Source organism: Bombina bombina, chromosome 8 (genome assembly GCF_027579735.1).
Source record: "Bombina bombina isolate aBomBom1 chromosome 8, aBomBom1.pri, whole genome shotgun sequence".
NCBI classification, from domain to species: Eukaryota; Metazoa; Chordata; class Amphibia; order Anura; family Bombinatoridae; genus Bombina; species Bombina bombina.
In genome coordinates this window covers 89,784,834-89,804,017 of record NC_069506.1, presented here as the reverse complement: position 1 = coordinate 89,804,017, position 19,184 = coordinate 89,784,834, and the positions used below count along the sequence as shown (strand labels likewise).

General features: G+C 39.2%; 1 protein-coding gene across 8 annotated transcripts in view; it reads right to left on the bottom strand.

Moving 5' to 3' along the window:
* RERE (arginine-glutamic acid dipeptide repeats) overlaps window positions 1-19,184 on the bottom strand; it is a 1,074,498-nt gene that overhangs the window by 347,294 nt on the left and 708,020 nt on the right. For all 8 annotated transcript variants that reach the window (XM_053690444.1, XM_053690440.1, XM_053690438.1 and 5 more), the window contains one exon: window positions 5,136-5,241. In XM_053690444.1, the coding sequence (XP_053546419.1) occupies window positions 5,136-5,241 (106 nt within the window). The remainder of the gene's footprint in view (window positions 1-5,135; window positions 5,242-19,184) is intronic.

The following is a 19,184-nucleotide window of genomic DNA, read 5'->3' as shown; positions in this document are numbered from 1 at the left end:
TGGGATGTAGATCGCTGACAGGTGGCAAGAGTGAGACTCTGCCCAGCGAATTATCTTTGAGACTTCTAACATCGCTAGGGAACTCCTGGTTCCCCCTTGATGGTTGATGTAAGCCACAGTCGTGATGTTGTCCGACTGAAATCTGATGAACCTCAGTGTTGCTAACTGAGGCCAAGCTAGAAGAGCATTGAATATTGCTCTTAACTCCAGAATATTTATTGGGAGGAGTTTCTCCTCCTGAGTCCACGATCCCTGAGCCTTCAGGGAGTTCCAGACTGCGCCCCAACCTAGAAGGCTGGCATCTGTTGTTACAATCGTCCAATCTGGCCTGCGAAAGGTCATCCCTTTGGACAGATGGACCCGAGAAAGCCACCAGAGAAGAGAATCTCTGGTCTCTTGATCCAGATTTAGTAGAGGGGACAAATCTGAGTAATCCCCATTCCACTGACTTAGCATGCATAATTGCAGCGGTCTGAGATGCAGGTGCGCAAATGGTACTATGTCCATTGCCGCTACCATTAAGCCGATTACTTCCATGCACTGAGCTACTGACGGGCATGGAATGGAATGAAGGACACGGCAAGCATTTAGAAGTTTTGATAACCTGGACTCCGTCAGGTAAATTTTCATCTCTACAGAATCTATAAGAGTCCCTAGGAAGGGAACCCTTGTGAGTGGTAATAGAGAACTCTTTTCCACGTTCACCTTCCACCCATGCGACCTCAAAAATGCCAGAACTATCTCTGTATGAGACTTGGCAATTTGAAAACTTGACGCTTGTATCAGAATGTCGTCTAGGTACGGAGCCACCGCTATGCCTCGCGGTCTTAGTACCACCAGAAGTGAGCCCAGAACTTTTGTAAAGATTCTTGGAGCCGTAGCTAATCCGAAGGGAAGAGCTACAAACTGGTAATGCCTGTCTAGGAAAGCAAATCTTAGGTACCGATAATGATCTTTGTGAATCGGTATGTTAAGGTAGGCATCCTTTAGTCCACTGTGGTCATATACTGACCCTCTTGGATCATGGGTAGGATGGTTCGAATAGTTTCCATTTTGAATGATGGAACTCTTAGGAATTTGTTTAAGATTTTTAGGTCCAAGATTGGTCTGAAGGTTCCCTCTTTCTTGGGAACCACAAACAGATTTGAGTAAAATCCTTGCCCTTGTTCCGTCCGCGGAACTGGGTGGATCACCCCCATTACTATGAGGTCTTGTACACAGCGTAGAAATGCCTCTTTCTTTATTTGGTTTGCTGATAGCCTTGAAAGATGAAATCTCCCTTGTAGAGGAGAAGCTTTGAAGTCCAGAAGATATCCCTGAGATATAATCTCCAACGCCCAGGGATCCTGGACATCTCTTGCCCACGCCTGGGCGAAGAGAGAAAGTCTGCCCCCCACTAGATCCGTTTCCGGATAGGGGGCCCTCTCTTCATGCTGTCTTAGGGGCAGTAGTAGGTTTTCTGGCCTGCTTGCCCTTGTTCCAGGACTGGTTAGTTTTCCAGGCCTGTCTGTAACGTGCAACAGTTCCTTCCTGTTTTGGAGCGGAGGAAGTTGATGCTGCTCCTGCCTTGAAGTTTCGAAAGGCACGAAAATTAGACTGTTTGGCCTTTGATTTGGCCCTGTCCTGAGGAAGAGTATGACCCTTACCTCCAGTAATGTCAGCGATAATTTCTTTCAAACCGGGCCCGAATAAGGTCTGCCCTTTGAAAGGAATATTAAGCAATTTAGATTTAGAAGTCACGTCAGCTGACCAGGATTTAAGCCATAGCGCTCTGCGCGCCTGGATGGCGAATCCGGAGTTCTTAGCCGTTAGTTTAGTTAAATGTACAATGGCATCAGAAACAAATGCATTAGCTAGCTTAAGTGCTTTAAGCTTGTCCATAATTTCATCCAATGGAGCTGTGCGAATGGCCTCTTCTAGAGACTCAAACCAGAATGCCGCAGCAGCAGTGACAGGCGCAATGCATGCAAGGGGATGTAAGATAAAACCTTGTTGAACAAACATTTTCTTAAGGTAACCTTCTAATTTTTTATCCATTGGATCCGAAAAGGCACAACTATCCTCCACCGGGATAGTGGTACGCTTAGCTAAAGTAGAAACTGCTCCCTCCACCTTAGGGACCGTCTGCCATAAGTCCCGTGTAGTGGCGTCTATTGGAAACATTTTCCTAAATATAGGAGGTGGGGAAAAGGGCACACACCGGTTCTATCCCACTCCTTGCTAATAATTTCTGTAAGCCTTTTAGGTATAGGAAAAACATCAGTACACACCGGCACTGCATAGTATCTATCCAGCCTACACATTTTCTCTGGAATTGCCACTGTGTTACAGTCATTCAGAGCCGCTAAAACCTCTCCAAGCAATACACGGAGGTTCTCTAGCTTAAATTTAAAATTAGAGATCCCTGAATCCGGCTTCCCCGGATCAGATCCGTCACCCACAGAATGAAGCTCTCCGTCCTCATGTTCTGCAAACTGTGAAGCAGTATCAGACATGGCTCTCATATCAACAGCGTGCTCTGTCCTTATCCCAGAGCTATCGCGCTTGCCTCTTAATTCTGGCAATTTAGATAACACTTCTGTCAGGGTATTATTCATAATAGTAGCGATGTCTTTTAACGTGATTTGTATGGGCGTCACTGATGTACTTGGCGCCACAATCTCACGCGCCTCCTGAGCGGGAGGCGAAGGTACTGACACGTGAGGAGAGTTAGTCGGCATAACTTCCCCCTCGTTGTCTGGTGATAATTCCTTTACAGATAAAGACTGACTTTTATTATTTAAAGTGACATCAATACATTAAGTACACATATTTCTATGGGGCTCCACATTGGCCTTCAAACATAGTGAACAAACAGATTCATCTGTGTCAGACATGTTTAAACAGACTAGCAATGAGACTAGCAAGCTTGGAAAATGCTTTAAAATAAATTTACAAGCAATATAAAAAACGCTACTGCGCCTTTAAGAAGCACAAAAAAAATGTCACAGTTGAAATAACAATGAACCAAATCTGTTATAGCAACCAAATTTTCACAGTAAATATATTAGTTTAGAAGAGCATTGCACCCACTAGCAAATGGATGATTAACCCTTTAATACCCAAAAACGGATAATCAATATGCAAATAAACGTTTTTAACACAGTCAAACACACTGTCACAGGTCTGCTGTGACTGATTACCTCCCTCAAAATGACTTTTGAAAACCTCTGAGCTCTCTAGAGACGTCCTGGGTCATGCAGGAAGAAGCAGGAAGACTGACTGAATTTTTACTGCGCAAAAAAGCGCTAAAATAGGCCCCTCCCACTCATTATTACAGCAGTGGGAAACCTCAGTTAACTGTTTCTATGCAGAAATATAAGTCAGCCATGTGGAAAATTCATGCCCCTATAAGTTTTATCACCAATGTACCTCACAAAAACGATTAAACATGCCAGTAAACGTTTTCAAGATCCCTTTTTAAAGAGTATGTATTGTTATTTATAAGCCTGCTACTAGTCGCTTCTACTGCAGTTAAGGCTCATTACATTACATTTCAGTATTAGCATCATTTTCTTAGTCAAATTCCATTCCTTAGAAAATTACATTACTGCACATACATTTAATCAGCCTGATACCAGTCCCTACCACTGCATTTAAGGCTGTACTTACATTACTTCGGTATCAGCAGTATTTTCTTAGTCAATTCCATTCCTTAGAAAAATATTTTACTGCACATACCTCATTTGCAGGAGACCCCGCACGCTATTCCCTTTCTGAAGTTACCTCACTCCTCAGAATGTGCGAGAACAGCCAGTGGATCTTAGTTACTTCTGCTAAGATCATAGAAAACGCAGGCAGATTTCTTCTTCTAAATACTGCCTGAGAAAAAAACAGCATACTCCGGTGCCATTTAAAAATAACAAACTTTTGATTGAAGAAATAATTAAGTATAAAACACCACACTCCTCTCACGACCTCCTTCTATGTTGAGGGTTGCAAGAGAATGACTGGATATGACATGTGAGGGGAGGAGCTATATAGCAGCTCTGCTTGGGTGATAATCTTGCAACTTCCTGTTGGGAAGGGGAATATATCCCATAAGTAATGGATGACCCGTGGACAGAATACACTTAACAAGAGAAATTGGAGTTTACTGTCCCTTTAAGAACTATTTTTTGTAAAAAGTCAAATGTTTTCATTTTAATTTTACATAGAAGCATGTTTGCAATATATTCCCATTAGCAAAATGCTTCTAGTAAAAGTTGATATTGATTAGGCTGTGTACCAGTATACAAACACTACACCGCCTCAAAGTCAGCAGTATGACACAAATGAAGTCTTCACAGACACAATACACACCACCGCCAGCTCTCCTAGCTTAAATACTGGTGCACAGACCTTTGCAGAATATGTGCGTATGCCGCTGAAAAACAGTAACTTTAACTAGTAGCATTTTTGTAAATGAATGTATATTGTAAAAATGATTATATTTAAAATTGAAATGCACCCATGCACATTTCAATTTTCACTTTTCTATCCCTTTAATAATATCATACATTTAAAAGGGACACTAAACCCAAAATTTTCCTTTCATGATTTAGGTAGAGAATACAAATTTAAACAACATCTCAATTTACTTATATTATCTAATGTTCCTCATTCTTTAGATATGCTTTGTTGAAGAAATACAATGTATATGGGTGAGCCAATCACAAGAGGCATCTTTGTGCAACCACCAATCAGCAGCTACTGAGCCTATCTAGATGTTCTTTTCAGCAAAGGCTATCAAGAGAATGAAACAAATTAAATAATAGAAGTAAATTAGAAAGTTGTTTAAAATTGCATGCTTTTTTCAAATCATGAAAAATGTGGGTTTCATGTCCTTTTAAGTCTATTGGGCTTTTAAATAATACTATGGGTGAACACCAAATATATATTATTCTTCGCATAGATATTTGATTAATTTCTAAAGCAACAAACTTGATTTTAAGATTCTTTCCTACTTGGCATGGGAAGTTATAGATTGGGCACGGCCACATGAAGTAAAATTTGTTTTTCTTTAATCAGTGTGTAGGACCCAGAAATGAGCAATAAAACATGCAACATGTATGGCCTTTTATGAATAGTTTTTAGTCATAAATGTGAGTGCTCACCATTCTCATTATGCCGATCTTGTACCAAGTGCTGATAGACAGAGTCCGGCACCTCAGACTGGCGATAGTACCATTTCACATTCATCAAGAGATGGTCCCGTTTACTCTAAAATACAGAACAAAAAAAACGTTAGAACTAGCGGCTTTACAGATATTGCTCCGATACATTCATATATAAAAATAGAATACAAAGTACAAATTAACTGTTAATATACGTACATTGCAATAGTTTGTCCCACTATGCAATACAGAACTGCTAAATTGATCTTCACCAGCATTGTCAAACAAGGCTATGTATGTCTGAGAATTAAAGTGACAGGAATCCAGATAATGTCATTACTCCAGCTTCTAAAAGTAATGCCCCAAGGATTACATTGTGCAAGAAACAGAGGCAAATAATTTGTTACAGCATATTATTCATAAATGAGTGGCTACTGCAGAACATGTTTAAAGGGCCATAATACCCAAATGTTTAAACACTTGAACATTTCTATGTAAAAAAGAAAGATATTTTACCTCAAAAGTCTCTCAGTAGCCACATCCCATTGTAAAGGACTTCTAAGCAGCAAATCAGTATGTCTGTCCCGGGACAGCGGAAGGAGCGAGCTTTCGTGCACACTCATCTTATTTCCCTATTCAGTGTAAGGAGGTTTACAATGAAATCTCATGAGAGTTAAGTGAAATCTCATGAGATCAGAGTAAAAGAGTTCATGACCTCAGCACTGTTGATGCTGATTGGCTGCTGTTCATTTCTTCATTTTTAATTTTTTATTTTTTTTTCTGCAGCTGGGCAGTAACTGAGTATAACTTTTTACACAGAACTTACTCTGCTGAACTGAGGAGATTGTGAGGTAAAATATCTTCCCTTTTTTAAAATAGAGATGCTCAGGTGATATTTTACCGTCCGCTTTTTACAGTTATACTGCATCAGTTTCAAGTGATTTAGCATATGAGTATTATGTCCCTTTAACCCCTGTAAAATGATAGAACACACAAAACAGCGTTCATGAGACACAATACATTGGCAATTACCAGAGGGACAAGGTTGTAAGTCAATCAAGAGGCCATACGCACAACAACCAGTTGAAAAAAATGAGTGTGCCTGAAAAAACTGAGTGTGCCTGAAGAATGTGTTTAAACAGAATGTCACAGAATACAATGTTCATAAAATATATAACCTGACATTTTCAAAGTAATATAAATATTTCTGGTTCATAAAAAATGCATAAAGAAAATACTTATGTTATAATAATACTTATTTTCATTTATCAAACACAAACTATTTATATGCACACTTTTTGAGGCACAAGCTACTACTGAGCATGTGCAAGAGTTTACAGTTTATACGTATGTGTGTTTGTGATTGGTTGATAGCTTTCACATGATTCAGTATCAGTAAAATTGAAGTAACTGAATTTTGTCTGAAAAAATCTACTACTAATTATGCAGTTATACTGCATTAAATGATAAGAAAAATCATTTTTTATATTTACTTGTCCGCTGCAGTTTCTTACATGATGAAATACAGGTACAAATCCCCAAATAAGGAATTCTAAAATACAAACATTCTTAAATCTTCATTTTTTTATTTATTATTTTATTTTTAAATATAATCATCAAAAATTACTATTTTACCCACCTGTAAGTTGCAATATTTTATGTCTTTTTGTATAAATATAATAGTCTATATTTATTTAAAATAACAAATATTACCTTTCTGATTACAGTACTCTACTATCTTTCTGAAGGTACTATGTGTACAAAGGTACTAAAAATGATGACATAACATATTGTTGTTTACACTTGATCCCATCCCCTTTCCAAGCTGTCCCATTTTACAGATGCAAACATTCCAAAATTCAACAAACTGGGAATATAAAGCAGTCCTGGAAAATTTGGAGACCCCCACTATTTTTTATCGAGTCAGTAGAATACGCACGCCTCATTTTTCTCAAAGGGGACACTCCTTCCACCAATATTTTTTTTTCAGAATTATTTTAGATTAGTTTGTATTAAAAAAACTTACCAGATTGTTGTTATATAGGCACCCTACAACCCGATTACATCCATTAATCACTATATATATATATATATATATATATATATTTATTTATAGAGAGATCGAGAGAGAGAGAGAATGAGAGAGAGGAGAGAAATATGTATACATACATATCTATATATGGAGAGAGAGAGAGAGAAAGAGAGAGAGAGAAAGAGGGGGAGAGAGAGAGAAAGGGGGGGGGGGAGATACATATATATCCACTTCTTTGACGCTTAAAAAAAGCTTAAAAGTCCAGCTTAAAGCAAATACTACAAAAACAATGTTAAAAACCACTTCAGTGAAAAAAGGAACCTTACATTTGAATTTTTAAAGGGGGCAAACGTACAGCAATAAAACGATAAAAAGAAAACTTAAATAACTATCACAGTGGAGCCAAGGTTTTTTTTTTGTAAGATTAGTACAGACCAAGGCTTCCCACAGAGCTCTTTAAACAGGAATCTTTTGTAAGAAGTCTTTGTCTCCTTGAAAACATTGTTTAAAATGTTCAAAATAAAAGGAGGTAATAATGAACAGCCAATAAAGTGTCTCATATTCCAAATACTACATTAAATTTGAGAAAGGCCTTAAGGGAAATTAACATTCTTTTACAGTGAAACACACAGTATAGTGTTTATTTTTATTTCTCCTCAGCAATCACTTATTTTAACAAGTTGCAAGCCTGCACGAACATTTAATCATACATAATGCATAGTTGTGGTTTTCAAAGAGGTGAGAGGGTTCAGAGAAGGGCAAATTATCGTCTATGATTTCAATTCAGTACAGCTTTTAAAATGACTGCCTGAACAGTGTAATATTTGTAATGAACAGCTGGTGGCAGCATTGTGTCAGCAACAGGTTATTCCTTAACATCAGCTCAAACACATTTGAACTCTAATGCATTCAGTTTAAGAAATAGTTTCATTAGGGATTCCTAAAGGATATTTTTAACTCTACACCAGACGTTTGCTCTCATCCTTTTGCACTCACCAGCAACGTCAGCACTGTATATTCCATAGAATGCAATGCATTTTATTGGTATGCAATGGATTTTTTTCTTAAGTTTTTATTTCCCTAATTGTGGCTGGTGGTTTAAGGCACAGTTGCCAAGTCATCTCCATACATATGTAAAAATGCAATGTTCTTTTTAATTTTGTTTCAATATACCCCCCCCCCTTAAAATATCTTAATGAAACACTGTACAGGTAGCCCTCAGTTTACGCCAGGGTTAGGTTCCAGAAGGAATGGTTGTAAATCAAAACCGTTGTAAATTTAAACCCAGTTTATAATGTAAGTCAATGGGAAGTGAGGGAGTTAGGTTCCAGGCCCCTCTCAAAATTGGCATAAGTAACACCTATTACATTATTTTTAAAGCTTTGAAATGAAGACGTTAAATGCTAAACAGCATTATAAACCTAATAAAATAATAACACAACACAGAATATATAATTAAACTAAGTTAAATTAACAAAAACATTTACTAAACAGCATACCTAATAAAATAATCACACAACACCGACTTTACTTGCATTTTTCTGCAAACAGTTCTTTCTATGCATTCTAATATGGACTGATTTATAGACAGGAAGATCTTGTTCCTTTGCAAGCTGCTCGATAGCTCAGGTCTGGTTAAACTGATTAATTTCAGCTTGCTTGGCTTGCACATCTAGGCTGCAACACAAGTGGACAGCTCCACATACTGGCTATTTTAATCAATGCACTGCTACTCAATGCTTTTCAATAGCAGTCACATGACTGAAAAAAAGGTTGTTATTCTGAAACTGTGCAAATTGAACCGTTGTAAACCGAGGGCCACCTGTACTGTAAAATGTTTCCCCTTAACCCCTTCACTGTCAGGACTTTCAGAGAAAAACACCCAAAATACCAGATCATTTTTTAACATTTTCAAAACAGAAATAGAGCCTTGTTTGTGTGTTTTTTATTTACCCATCTAAACTATATATATTTTATAAGTAGACAACCCAAGGTATTGATCTAGGCCCATTTTGGTATATTTCATGCCACCATTTCACTGCCAAATGAAATCAAATTTAAAAAAAAAAAAAAAGTTAACTTTTTCACAAACTGGATTTTTCACTGAAATTATTTACATACTGCTTGTGCAATCATGGCACAAATGGTTTTTAACATTTTTCTGGAATCCCCTTTGTTCAGAAATAGCAGACGTATTTGGCTTTGACATTGCTTTTTGGTAATTAGAAGGCCGCTAATTGCAGCTGCGCACCACACTTCTATTATTCCAGGCTGTGAAGGGGTTAATTAGGTAGCTTGTAAAGTTAATTTTAGCTTTAGTGTAAAAAAAAAAAAAAAAACCTCCCACCCCCTGATCCCAACCTAATCCCTCCCAAACAGTTCTCATCCCTCCCTCACCCCCACTGGTCACCCCTATCTTAGGTACTGGCAGTCTGTCATTATGAAAATGTAAGGCTTATTTTTTATTAAATATTTTTATTTAATTTTTATATTTTCTACCCTCCACCCTCCCTGATCCCCCCCCCCCCCCCCAAACAGCTCTCTAACCCTCCACCTATAACTAGTGCTCACCATCTTAGGTACCGACAGCTGTCTGCCAGTACCTATAAAATTATTTTTTATATATATTTTTTTTTTTAATTGTATTTTATCTTTTTCTATAATGTTGTGGTCCCCCCCACCACCATTGATCCTCAGTTAGTTAAGAGCAAATCCATCTATTTTAATCGCAAAAAAAAAAACAAAAAACTAAAGGAACTATTTATTACCAGTAGATTTAATGCTTTGCAGCTGGTAAAGTCATTGGGAACACAATAAGGGAACAAATTGCAGTACTGTATCCCTTTAACATCTGTAAAGGGGTTAAAGTGAAAATAAATCCTAGCGTTGTACAAACGCTAGGATTGACTTTTGAAACAAATAAAGGGGACTTTCATTCATAAAGTATAAGATACTTCATGAAGAAAGCTCCTTTGTTTTAACTGATCGCCGTTTTTAGCTGCTACAGCAGCACACGGCTAAAAAAAAAATTTGATAAGAGGTGCTTAGCCAATAGCTGTGCAGTAAATCCGGCTCCTATGGGCGCTAAGCCGGATTTACCGCAATCTATACAAACCTAATATACTTATAAAGTAAGCTCCAGTTGATTTTAAATTAATCCCATTAAAAAGGTGACCCATTTAACACAAGCAATCGTATCCCTGAATTATGTTTCTAGGCAGAAATGTATCCAAACCATTTTTAAATTGATCTAAGGTATTGGCATTCACTACCTCCTTTGGTAATGAGTTCCACAATTGTATTGCTTTTCAGTTAAAACACATTTTAGTTGCAGGAGATTAAATCTCCTTTCCTCCAGCCTTAAATTGTGACCTCTTGAAAAAAGCGGCTGGCCAATCTTTGGTTCAGAACATGGGTAGCACTTGCTGATTGGTGGCTAAATGTAGCCACCAATCAGCAAGCGCTACCTGGGGTGCTGAACCAAAAATGTGCCAGCTCGTAAGCTTACAAATAAAGTTACCAAGAGAACAAAGACAAATTGACAATGGGAGTAAATTAGAAAGTTGCTTAAATGTGCATGTTCTATCTGAATTATGAAGAAAAAAAATAGGTTCAGTATCTATCCCTTTAATGTTTTTTCTCTTTGCCTCCAGTGAGGCTGGAGTGCTGTGGATTTCAGAATCTGCAGTGACTACATGATCAATAAAGGATCCCAATAATATTTGTTCCTAATAAAACACAGCAAAGAAACAAACTAACCATACTCAAGTCTTTCAAGGAAGTTTTCTCCTGAAATGTTAAAGCAAATTAGTTTTAAAAACCTAAAGGGATATGAAACCCAACATTTTTATTTCATGGTTAAAATAAAGCACAAGATTTTAAACAACTTTCTAATTTACTTTTATTATCATTTTTTCTTTGTTCTCTTGGTATCTTTTGTTGAAAACAGGGATGCAAGCTCAGGACCCTTCTGATTTCTAAAGCACTATATGGCAGCAGTTTTGCATGAATGTTAACCATTTGCAAGAGCACTAAATGGCAGCACTATTTCCTGCCATTTACTGCTCCAGATGCCTACCTAGGTATCTCTTCAACACAGAATATCATGGGAACGAAGCAAATTTGATAATAGAAGAAAATTGGAAACTTTTTACAAATCGTATGCTCTGTCTGAATCAGAAAAGAAAATGTTTGGGTTTAATATCCTTTTAACATCTCTGCATACAAAATGAATGTTCACAGTGCAGATTTATGCTATGCATATACAAATCATTTTAATATTCCTTGAGGGACAAGCACAGGTGGCTCTGATACCGTCTTACACAGGGATGCCCACGTGCATTCTAGGTCTCCTGGACGTTTGCATAGTCTGAACACTTTCAGCAGTAACAGAGCCACATGCATCAAAAAACGGAGCCATGCCAAGGTGTTCAGATGGCAGCTGGAGTAGTAACAGGCCATGGTTATTTGTAGCAGACACGAGGATATCAGGTTATTCAGCAAAAGGTTCTTCTGCAGGCTTCAAGCTGTGGAGCACAAAGGGACCACTGCAGAAGCATAGTGCAACAAGTCTTCCAGAACTCTGTTTTATCACAAGCTGGAAAAGAACAGACAAGATCAGAAATAGCAGGGTGATATGGCACAATGACAGACCCACAGAACTGTGCTGTCAGTTTAAAGGAGGAAACATGCAGTACTACACAATACATGTGTGCCAGGCTAGATTTGTAAAGCATATCTGTGCCAACCAGTAGTCAAGTGAAAAAGCAAAAATCCTGTAGTACTCAGTAAGTGTAACTAGAAGAAGGGACATTTATTAATGACTACACATATCAAAGGAAAGCTTTACAAGAAATATAGGAAACACCTTCATCATGTTCCCTTGATGTTCCATCATGTCTAACACTAAACAATGCCTCATAGGTTACGTAGGCTGTCAGTTCCAGCCGCGTTTCTTTTCTTTTTCACTCATCAAGAAAGGTGGATTAACATGAGTAGTATTTTCCTTACAGCATTTAAACTATGCCAGCTGTTTATTTTAAACAAGTTGTGTGTGTTCTACAAATGTATGGAAGAGCTTTGTTTATAAACACAATTCTTAGTTGACAATGAGGCAAAATCAACAAAAATGCCAGGCTAGCAAATATTTACAGCAGATCCAATGACTGCTAATCAGCTGGATTCCCTATACAGCACTTAGTATGATGAAATGAGGAATTGTATCAGTCACAAAATCTGACAGTGTATGTCAGAGAAAAAAGGTTTCTGAGGTTAGATGAGGGACAAAAATAAAAGTCGGAGCAATGAAGCAAAGCTGGCAATTGTAGACTGAACTGTTTACATTTATCTCTTCAGGAAGAAGCAACGTGATTCCTGTTCCACTTTGTCAAAACACTGAGTAGTGCAGAATTAACCCACTCAGTGCTAGAGTTGTAAATGGTATAAGGAAGTGATTGGGTTAACACATGGATTTATTCCTCTCTAGTCACCTGAGAGTAAGCGAGAAGAGAACAAAGATACAGGTCATGACAAGAATGAATTGAAGCTATCACTGTGTCCCACTGCTGCTATAATGTGCTACTGAGCAATAAAACACTTCCAGGGAGACTGCCAGCCACTGTTCATAGAAAGACATTGACTTGTGCTCAGTAAATGCGCCTGTATAGTTATCCAATGTATCGGTTTTGCAGTACATTGTAAGTAATGGCTTAGCTTTTACAATGCAATGCAGACTAATCACATATTGGTGAGAACAGATTTCTCAAGGGATATTCTTGATTTCTCCAAGTACACAGGTTTATGCTGAATGCATTCAGCAAAATACAGAAAATCTATTTCACACCGACAGCTGAAAATCCATCAGATGAAAGCATCAAGTCCCCATACAAATCAAGCAACATTAAAAAAAATCCAGCTTTCTTGGTTGTTATAACACTTTAGCTGGCAGTACAGAGGGCTGTAAAGATTGCACAGTAATGTGCTAAAAAAGCATGTCCTGAGGTTAAAGGGAAATTAAACATTTTGAAATGGTGATATAAAATGTGTATATATATATATATATATATATATATATATGCAATATATATATATATATGCAATATACTTTCATTATTTATTTTGCCCCCCCTTTCTATAATTCCATTCACATATTGTTAGCTTTTCAGTTCCCGTACAAGTGGAAGTGCAGAACACGGTTATATTACACATAGCCATTGGCTGCACACTCTAGTGACCTGTTTACCCCAAGGCAGAACATACAGTTATCTGAGATGTCATCGCAGAAAATGCAGCATATCTGCAGAAAGAACAGGGCACATGCAGGAACTGTTAGACTTAGTGCTTTAACGTTGCAGCTCTACTCTACAAACAGAGCTGTGTTCTGGCTGCTCTGTTTAAGTGTTCCAGTGCATCAAGAGAAAAGTGCTGTTTGAAGTTAACAGACAAATATGCAGTAACACTGTAATGTAATTTTTCCGTCATAAAACAATTGAGCAAACTGAAAGCTGTGTCCTTAAAGGGTTAACTGGCTTTTTTCCAAACCCCTAGCCTTTCCCAGTCTGCAAAGCTGTTTGTTCTGAATGTAAGACGTTCTTCTGAGCATTGCACCTTTTTATTACTACATTTCTATGTTAGACCAAGAGAAAAGGAAACAGATTTATTCAAGAGACATTTTATAATTTAGTTTGTCTGCAGCTAATTTACAATGCAATTTTCAACTACTGCCCTATATTATAAAACATTAAAAATGGTTTTATTCTTTAGTTAACCAACACATTGCAATTGAACTGGTGCTTTAGTGTAACTGCCTAATTTAAAATTTTATTTTATTTAAAAATGGCCTGCAGAAAATTTTTCACTAAAAAAATCTCATCGCAGAAAGTGAAAAAAAATTCTGCCTCTGGACCTGTTTATAACTGGTCCTAATTGGCTACAGCAGAGAAGTTAACCCAAGTTACAACATGGCAGCTCCCATTGTTTTATAGACACTGAAACTTTACACTTATTTTGTTAATATTTAAACAACTAATGAAACTTTAAAAAATACATCTTCATGTTATTCTCAGACTAATCTTTTCTTTGAATGCATCATTTTAGCTAGCATTTATTTATTGCTTAATGTCCCTATAAAGGGATAGAAAAGTCACAACTGAAATGTTCATGGGTGCATTACAATTTTAGATTTGAATGATGAAGTAAGAGCTATTTGGCTATTTTCTGAGCCGGATTGATTCTGGTGCAAGATCACCAAGTTAAAGGGCCACTAAACCCAAAATCTTTCGTTCATGATTCAGATAGAAAATAGAAATTTAAACAACATTACAATTTACTTCCATTATTTATTTTGCTTCATTTTTTAAATATCCTTAGTTGAAGAAAAAGCAATGCACATGGTGAGCCAATCACACGAGGCTTCTATGTGCAGCAACCAATCAGCAGCTAGGGAGCATATCTAGATATGCTTTTCATCAAAGAATATAAAGAGAATAAAACAAATTAGATAATATAAGTAAATTAGAAAGATGTTTAAAATTGCATTCTCTTTCTAAATCATAAAAGAAAAAATGTGGGTGGAATGTCCCTTTAAGATCTGTGCAAATCCAAAACTTAACATGATGATTTTGCACCAGAATCAATCCCAAATAGCGCTTACTTCAGCATTCAGATCCTATCGAAGGATTCAAATAAACAAGTCTAGTATTAAACCATTTTAATTTACAAGATCTGGCACAAGGGATTTATATAATTCCAGAACTAATCGAAATGACTACATGTTGATAAAAACATAATTTATGCTTACCTGATAAATTTATTTCTCTTGTAGTGTATCCAGTCCACGGATCATCCATTACTTGTGGGATATTCTCCTTCCCAACAGGAAGTTGCAAGAGGATCACCCACAGCAGAGCTGCTATATAGCTCCTCCCCCCACTGCCATATCCAGTCATTCGACCGAAACAAGACGAGAAAGGAGAAACCATAGGGTGCAGTGGTGACTGTAGTTAAATTAAAATTTAGACCTGCCTTAAAAGGACAGGGCGGGCCGTGGACTGGATACACTACAAGAGAAATAAATTTATCAGGTAAGCATAAATTGTTTTCTCTTGTTAAGTGTATCCAGTCCACGGATCATCCATTACTTGTGGGATACCAATACCAAAGCTAAAGTACACGGATGATGGAAGGGACAAGGCAGGAACTTAAACGGAAGGAACCACTGCCTGTAGAACCTTTCTCCCAAAAACAGCCTCAGAAGAAGCAAAAGTGTCAAATTTGTAAAATTTTGAAAAGGTGTGAAGCGAAGACCAAGTCGCAGCCTTGCAAATCTGTTCAACAGAGGCCTCATTTTTAAAGGCCCAGGTGGAAGCCACAGCTCTAGTAGAATGAGCTGTAATCCTTTCAGGGGGCCGCTGTCCAGCAGTCTCATAGGCTAAGCGTATTATGCTCCGAAGCCAAAAGGAGAGAGAGGTTGCTGAAGCTTTTTGACCTCTCCTCTGTCCAGAGTAAACGACAAACAGGGCAGATGTTTGACGAAAATCTTTAGTAGCCTGTAAGTAAAACTTCAAGGCACGGACTACGTCCAGATTATGCAAAAGACGTTCCTTCTTTGAAGAAGGATTAGGACACAATGATGGAACAACAATCTCTTGATTGATATTCCTGTTAGAAACCACCTTATGTAAAAACCCAGGTTTGGTACGCAGAACTACCTTGTCTGAATGAAAAATCAGATAAGGAGAATCACAATGTAAGGCAGATAACTCAGAGACTCTTCGAGCCGAGGAAATAGCCATCAAAAACAGAACTTTCCAAGATAAAAGTTTAATATCAATGGAATGAAGGGGTTCAAACGGAACTCCCTGAAGAACTTTAAGAACCAAGTTTAAGCTCCATGGGGGAGCAACAGTTTTAAACACAGGCTTAATCCTAACCAAAGCCTGACAAAATGCCTGGACGTCTGGAACTTCTGCCAGACGCTTGTGCAAAAGAATAGACAGAGCAGAGATCTGTCCTTTTAAAGAACTAGCTGATAAGCCTTTGTCCACACCCTCTTGGAGAAAGGACAATATCCTAGGAATCCTAACCTTACTCCATGAGTAACTCTTGGATTCACACCAATAAAGATATTTACGCCATATCTTAAGGTAGATTTTCCTGGTGACAGGCTTCCGAGCCTGTATTAAGGTATCAATGACTGACTCGGAGAAGCCAAGCCTTTATAGAATCAAGCGTTCAATCTCCATGCAGTCAGTCTCAGAGAAAGTAGGTTTGGATGATTGAAAGGACCTTGTATTAGAAGGTCCTGCCTCAGAGGCAGAGTCCATGGTGGAAGAGATGACATGTCCACTAGGTCTGCATACCAGGTCCTGCGTGGCCACGCAGGCGCTATCAGAATCACCAATGCTCTCTCCTGTTTGATTTTGGCAATCAGTCGAGGGAGCAGAGGAAACGGTGGAAACACATAGGCCAGGTTGAAGAACCAAGGAGCTGCTAGAGCATCTATCAGCGTTGCTCCCGGGTCCCTGGACCTGGATCCGTAACAAGGAAGCTTGGCGTTCTAGCGAGACGCCATGAGATCCAGTTCTGGTTTGCCGCAACGATGGACCAGTTGAGCAAACACCTCCGGATGGAGTTCCCACTCCCCCGGATGAAAAGTCTGACGACTTAGAAAATCCGCCTCCCAGTTCTCTACGCCTGGGATGTAAATCGCTGACAGGTGGCAAGAGTGAGACTCTGCCCAGCGAATTATCTTTGAGACTTCTAACATCGCTAGGGAACTCCTGGTTCCCCCTTGATGGTTGATGTAAGCCACAGTCGTGATGTTGTCCGACTGAAATCTGATGAACCTCAGTGTTGCTAACTGAGGCCAAGCTAGAAGAGCATTGAATATTGCTCTTAACTCCAGAATATTTATTGGGAGGAGTTTCTCATCCTGAGTTCACAATCCCTGAGCCTTCAGGGAGTTCCAGACTGCGCCCCAACCTAGAAGGCTGGCATCTGTTACAATCGTCCAATCTGGCCTGCGAAAGGTCATACCCTTGGACAGATGGACCCGAGAAAGCCACCAGAGAAGAGAATCTCTGGTCTCTTGATCTAGATTTAGTAGAGGGGACAAATCTGAGTAATCCCCATTCCAATGACTTAGCATGCATAATTGCAGCGGTCTGAGATGCAGGCGCGCAAATGGCACTATGTCCATTGCCGCTACCATTAAGCCGATTACTTCCATGCACTGAGCCACTGACGGGCGTGGAATGGAATGAAGGACACGGCAAGCATTTAGAAGTTTTGATAACCTGGACTCCGTCAGGTAAATTTTCATCTCTACAGAATCTATAAGAGTCCCTAGGAAGGAGACTCTTGTGAGTGGTGATAGAGAACTCTTTTCCACGTTCCCTTTCCACCCATGCGACCTCAGAAATACCAGAACTATCTCTGTATGAGACTTGGCAATTTGAAAGCTTGACGCCTGTATCAGGATGTCGTCTAGATACGGAGCCACCGCTATGCCTCGCGGTCTTAGAACCGCCAGAAGTGAGCCCAGAACCTTTGTAAAAATTCTCAGGGGCAGTGGCCAACCCGAAGGGAAGAGCTACAAATTGGTAATGCCTGTCTAGAAAGGCAAACCTTAGGAACCGATGATGATCTTTGTGAATCGGTATGTGAAGGTAGGCATCCTTTAGTCCACTGTGGTCATGTACTGACCCTCTTGGATCATGGGTAGGATGGTCCGAATAGTTTCCATTTTGAATGATGGAACTCTGAGGAATTTGTTTAAGATCTTTAGATCCAAGATTGGTCTGAAGGTTCCCTCTTTCTTGGGAACCACAAACAGATTTGAATAAAATCCCTGTCCTTGTTCCGTCCGCGGAACTGGATGGATCACTCCCATTACTAGGAGGTCTTGCACACAGCTTAGGAATGTCTCTTTCTTTATCTGGTTTGATGATAACCTTGAAAGATGAAATCTCCCTTGTGGAGGAGAAGCTTTGAAGTCCAGAAGATATCCCTGAGATATGATCTCCAACGCCCAGGGATCCTGAACATCTCTTGCCCACGCCTGGGCGAAGAGAGAAAGTCTGCCCCCCACTAGATCCGTTTCCGGATAGGGGGCCGTTCCTTCATGCTGTCTTGGGGGCAGGAGCAGGCTTCCTGGCCTGCTTGCCTTTGTTCCAGGACTGGTTAGGTTTCCAGGCCTGTCTGGAATGAGCAACAGTTCCCTCTTGTTTTGAAGCGGAGGAAGTTGATGCTGCTCCTGCCTTGAAATTTCGAAAGGCACAAAAATTAGACTGTTTGGCCTTTGATTTGGCCCTGTCCTGAGGAAGGGTATGACCCTTGCCTCCAGTAATGTCAGCAATAATTTCCTTCAAGCCAGGCCCGAATAAGGTCTGCCCCTTGAAAGGAATGTTGAGTAATTTAGACTTTGAAGTCACGTCAGCTGACCAGGATTTAAGCCATAGCGCCCTACGCGCCTGGATGGCGAATCCGGAATTCTTAGCCGTTAGTGTAGTCAAATGAACAATGGCATCAGAAACAAATGAGTTAGCTAGCTTAAGCGTTCTAAGCTTGTCAATAATTTCATTCAATGGAGCTGTCTGGATGGCCTCTTCCAGGGCCTCAAACCAGAATGCCGCCGCAGCAGTGACAGGCGCAATGCATGCAAGGGGCTGTAAAATAAAACCTTGTTGAATAAACATTTTCTTAAGGTAACCCTCCAATTTTTTATCCATTGGATCTGAAAAAGCACAACTGTCCTCAACCGGGATAGTGGTACGCTTTGCTAAAGTAGAAACTGCTCCCTCCACCTTAGGGACCGTCTGCCATAAGTCCCGTGTAGTGGCGTCTATTGGAAACATTTTTCTAAACATAGGAGGTGGGGAAAAGGGCACACCGGGTCTATCCCACTCCTTGCTAATAATTTCTGTAAGACTTTTAAGTATAGGAAAAACATCAGTACACACCGGCACAGCATAGTATCTATCCAGCCTACACAATTTCTCTGGAATTGCAACTGTGTT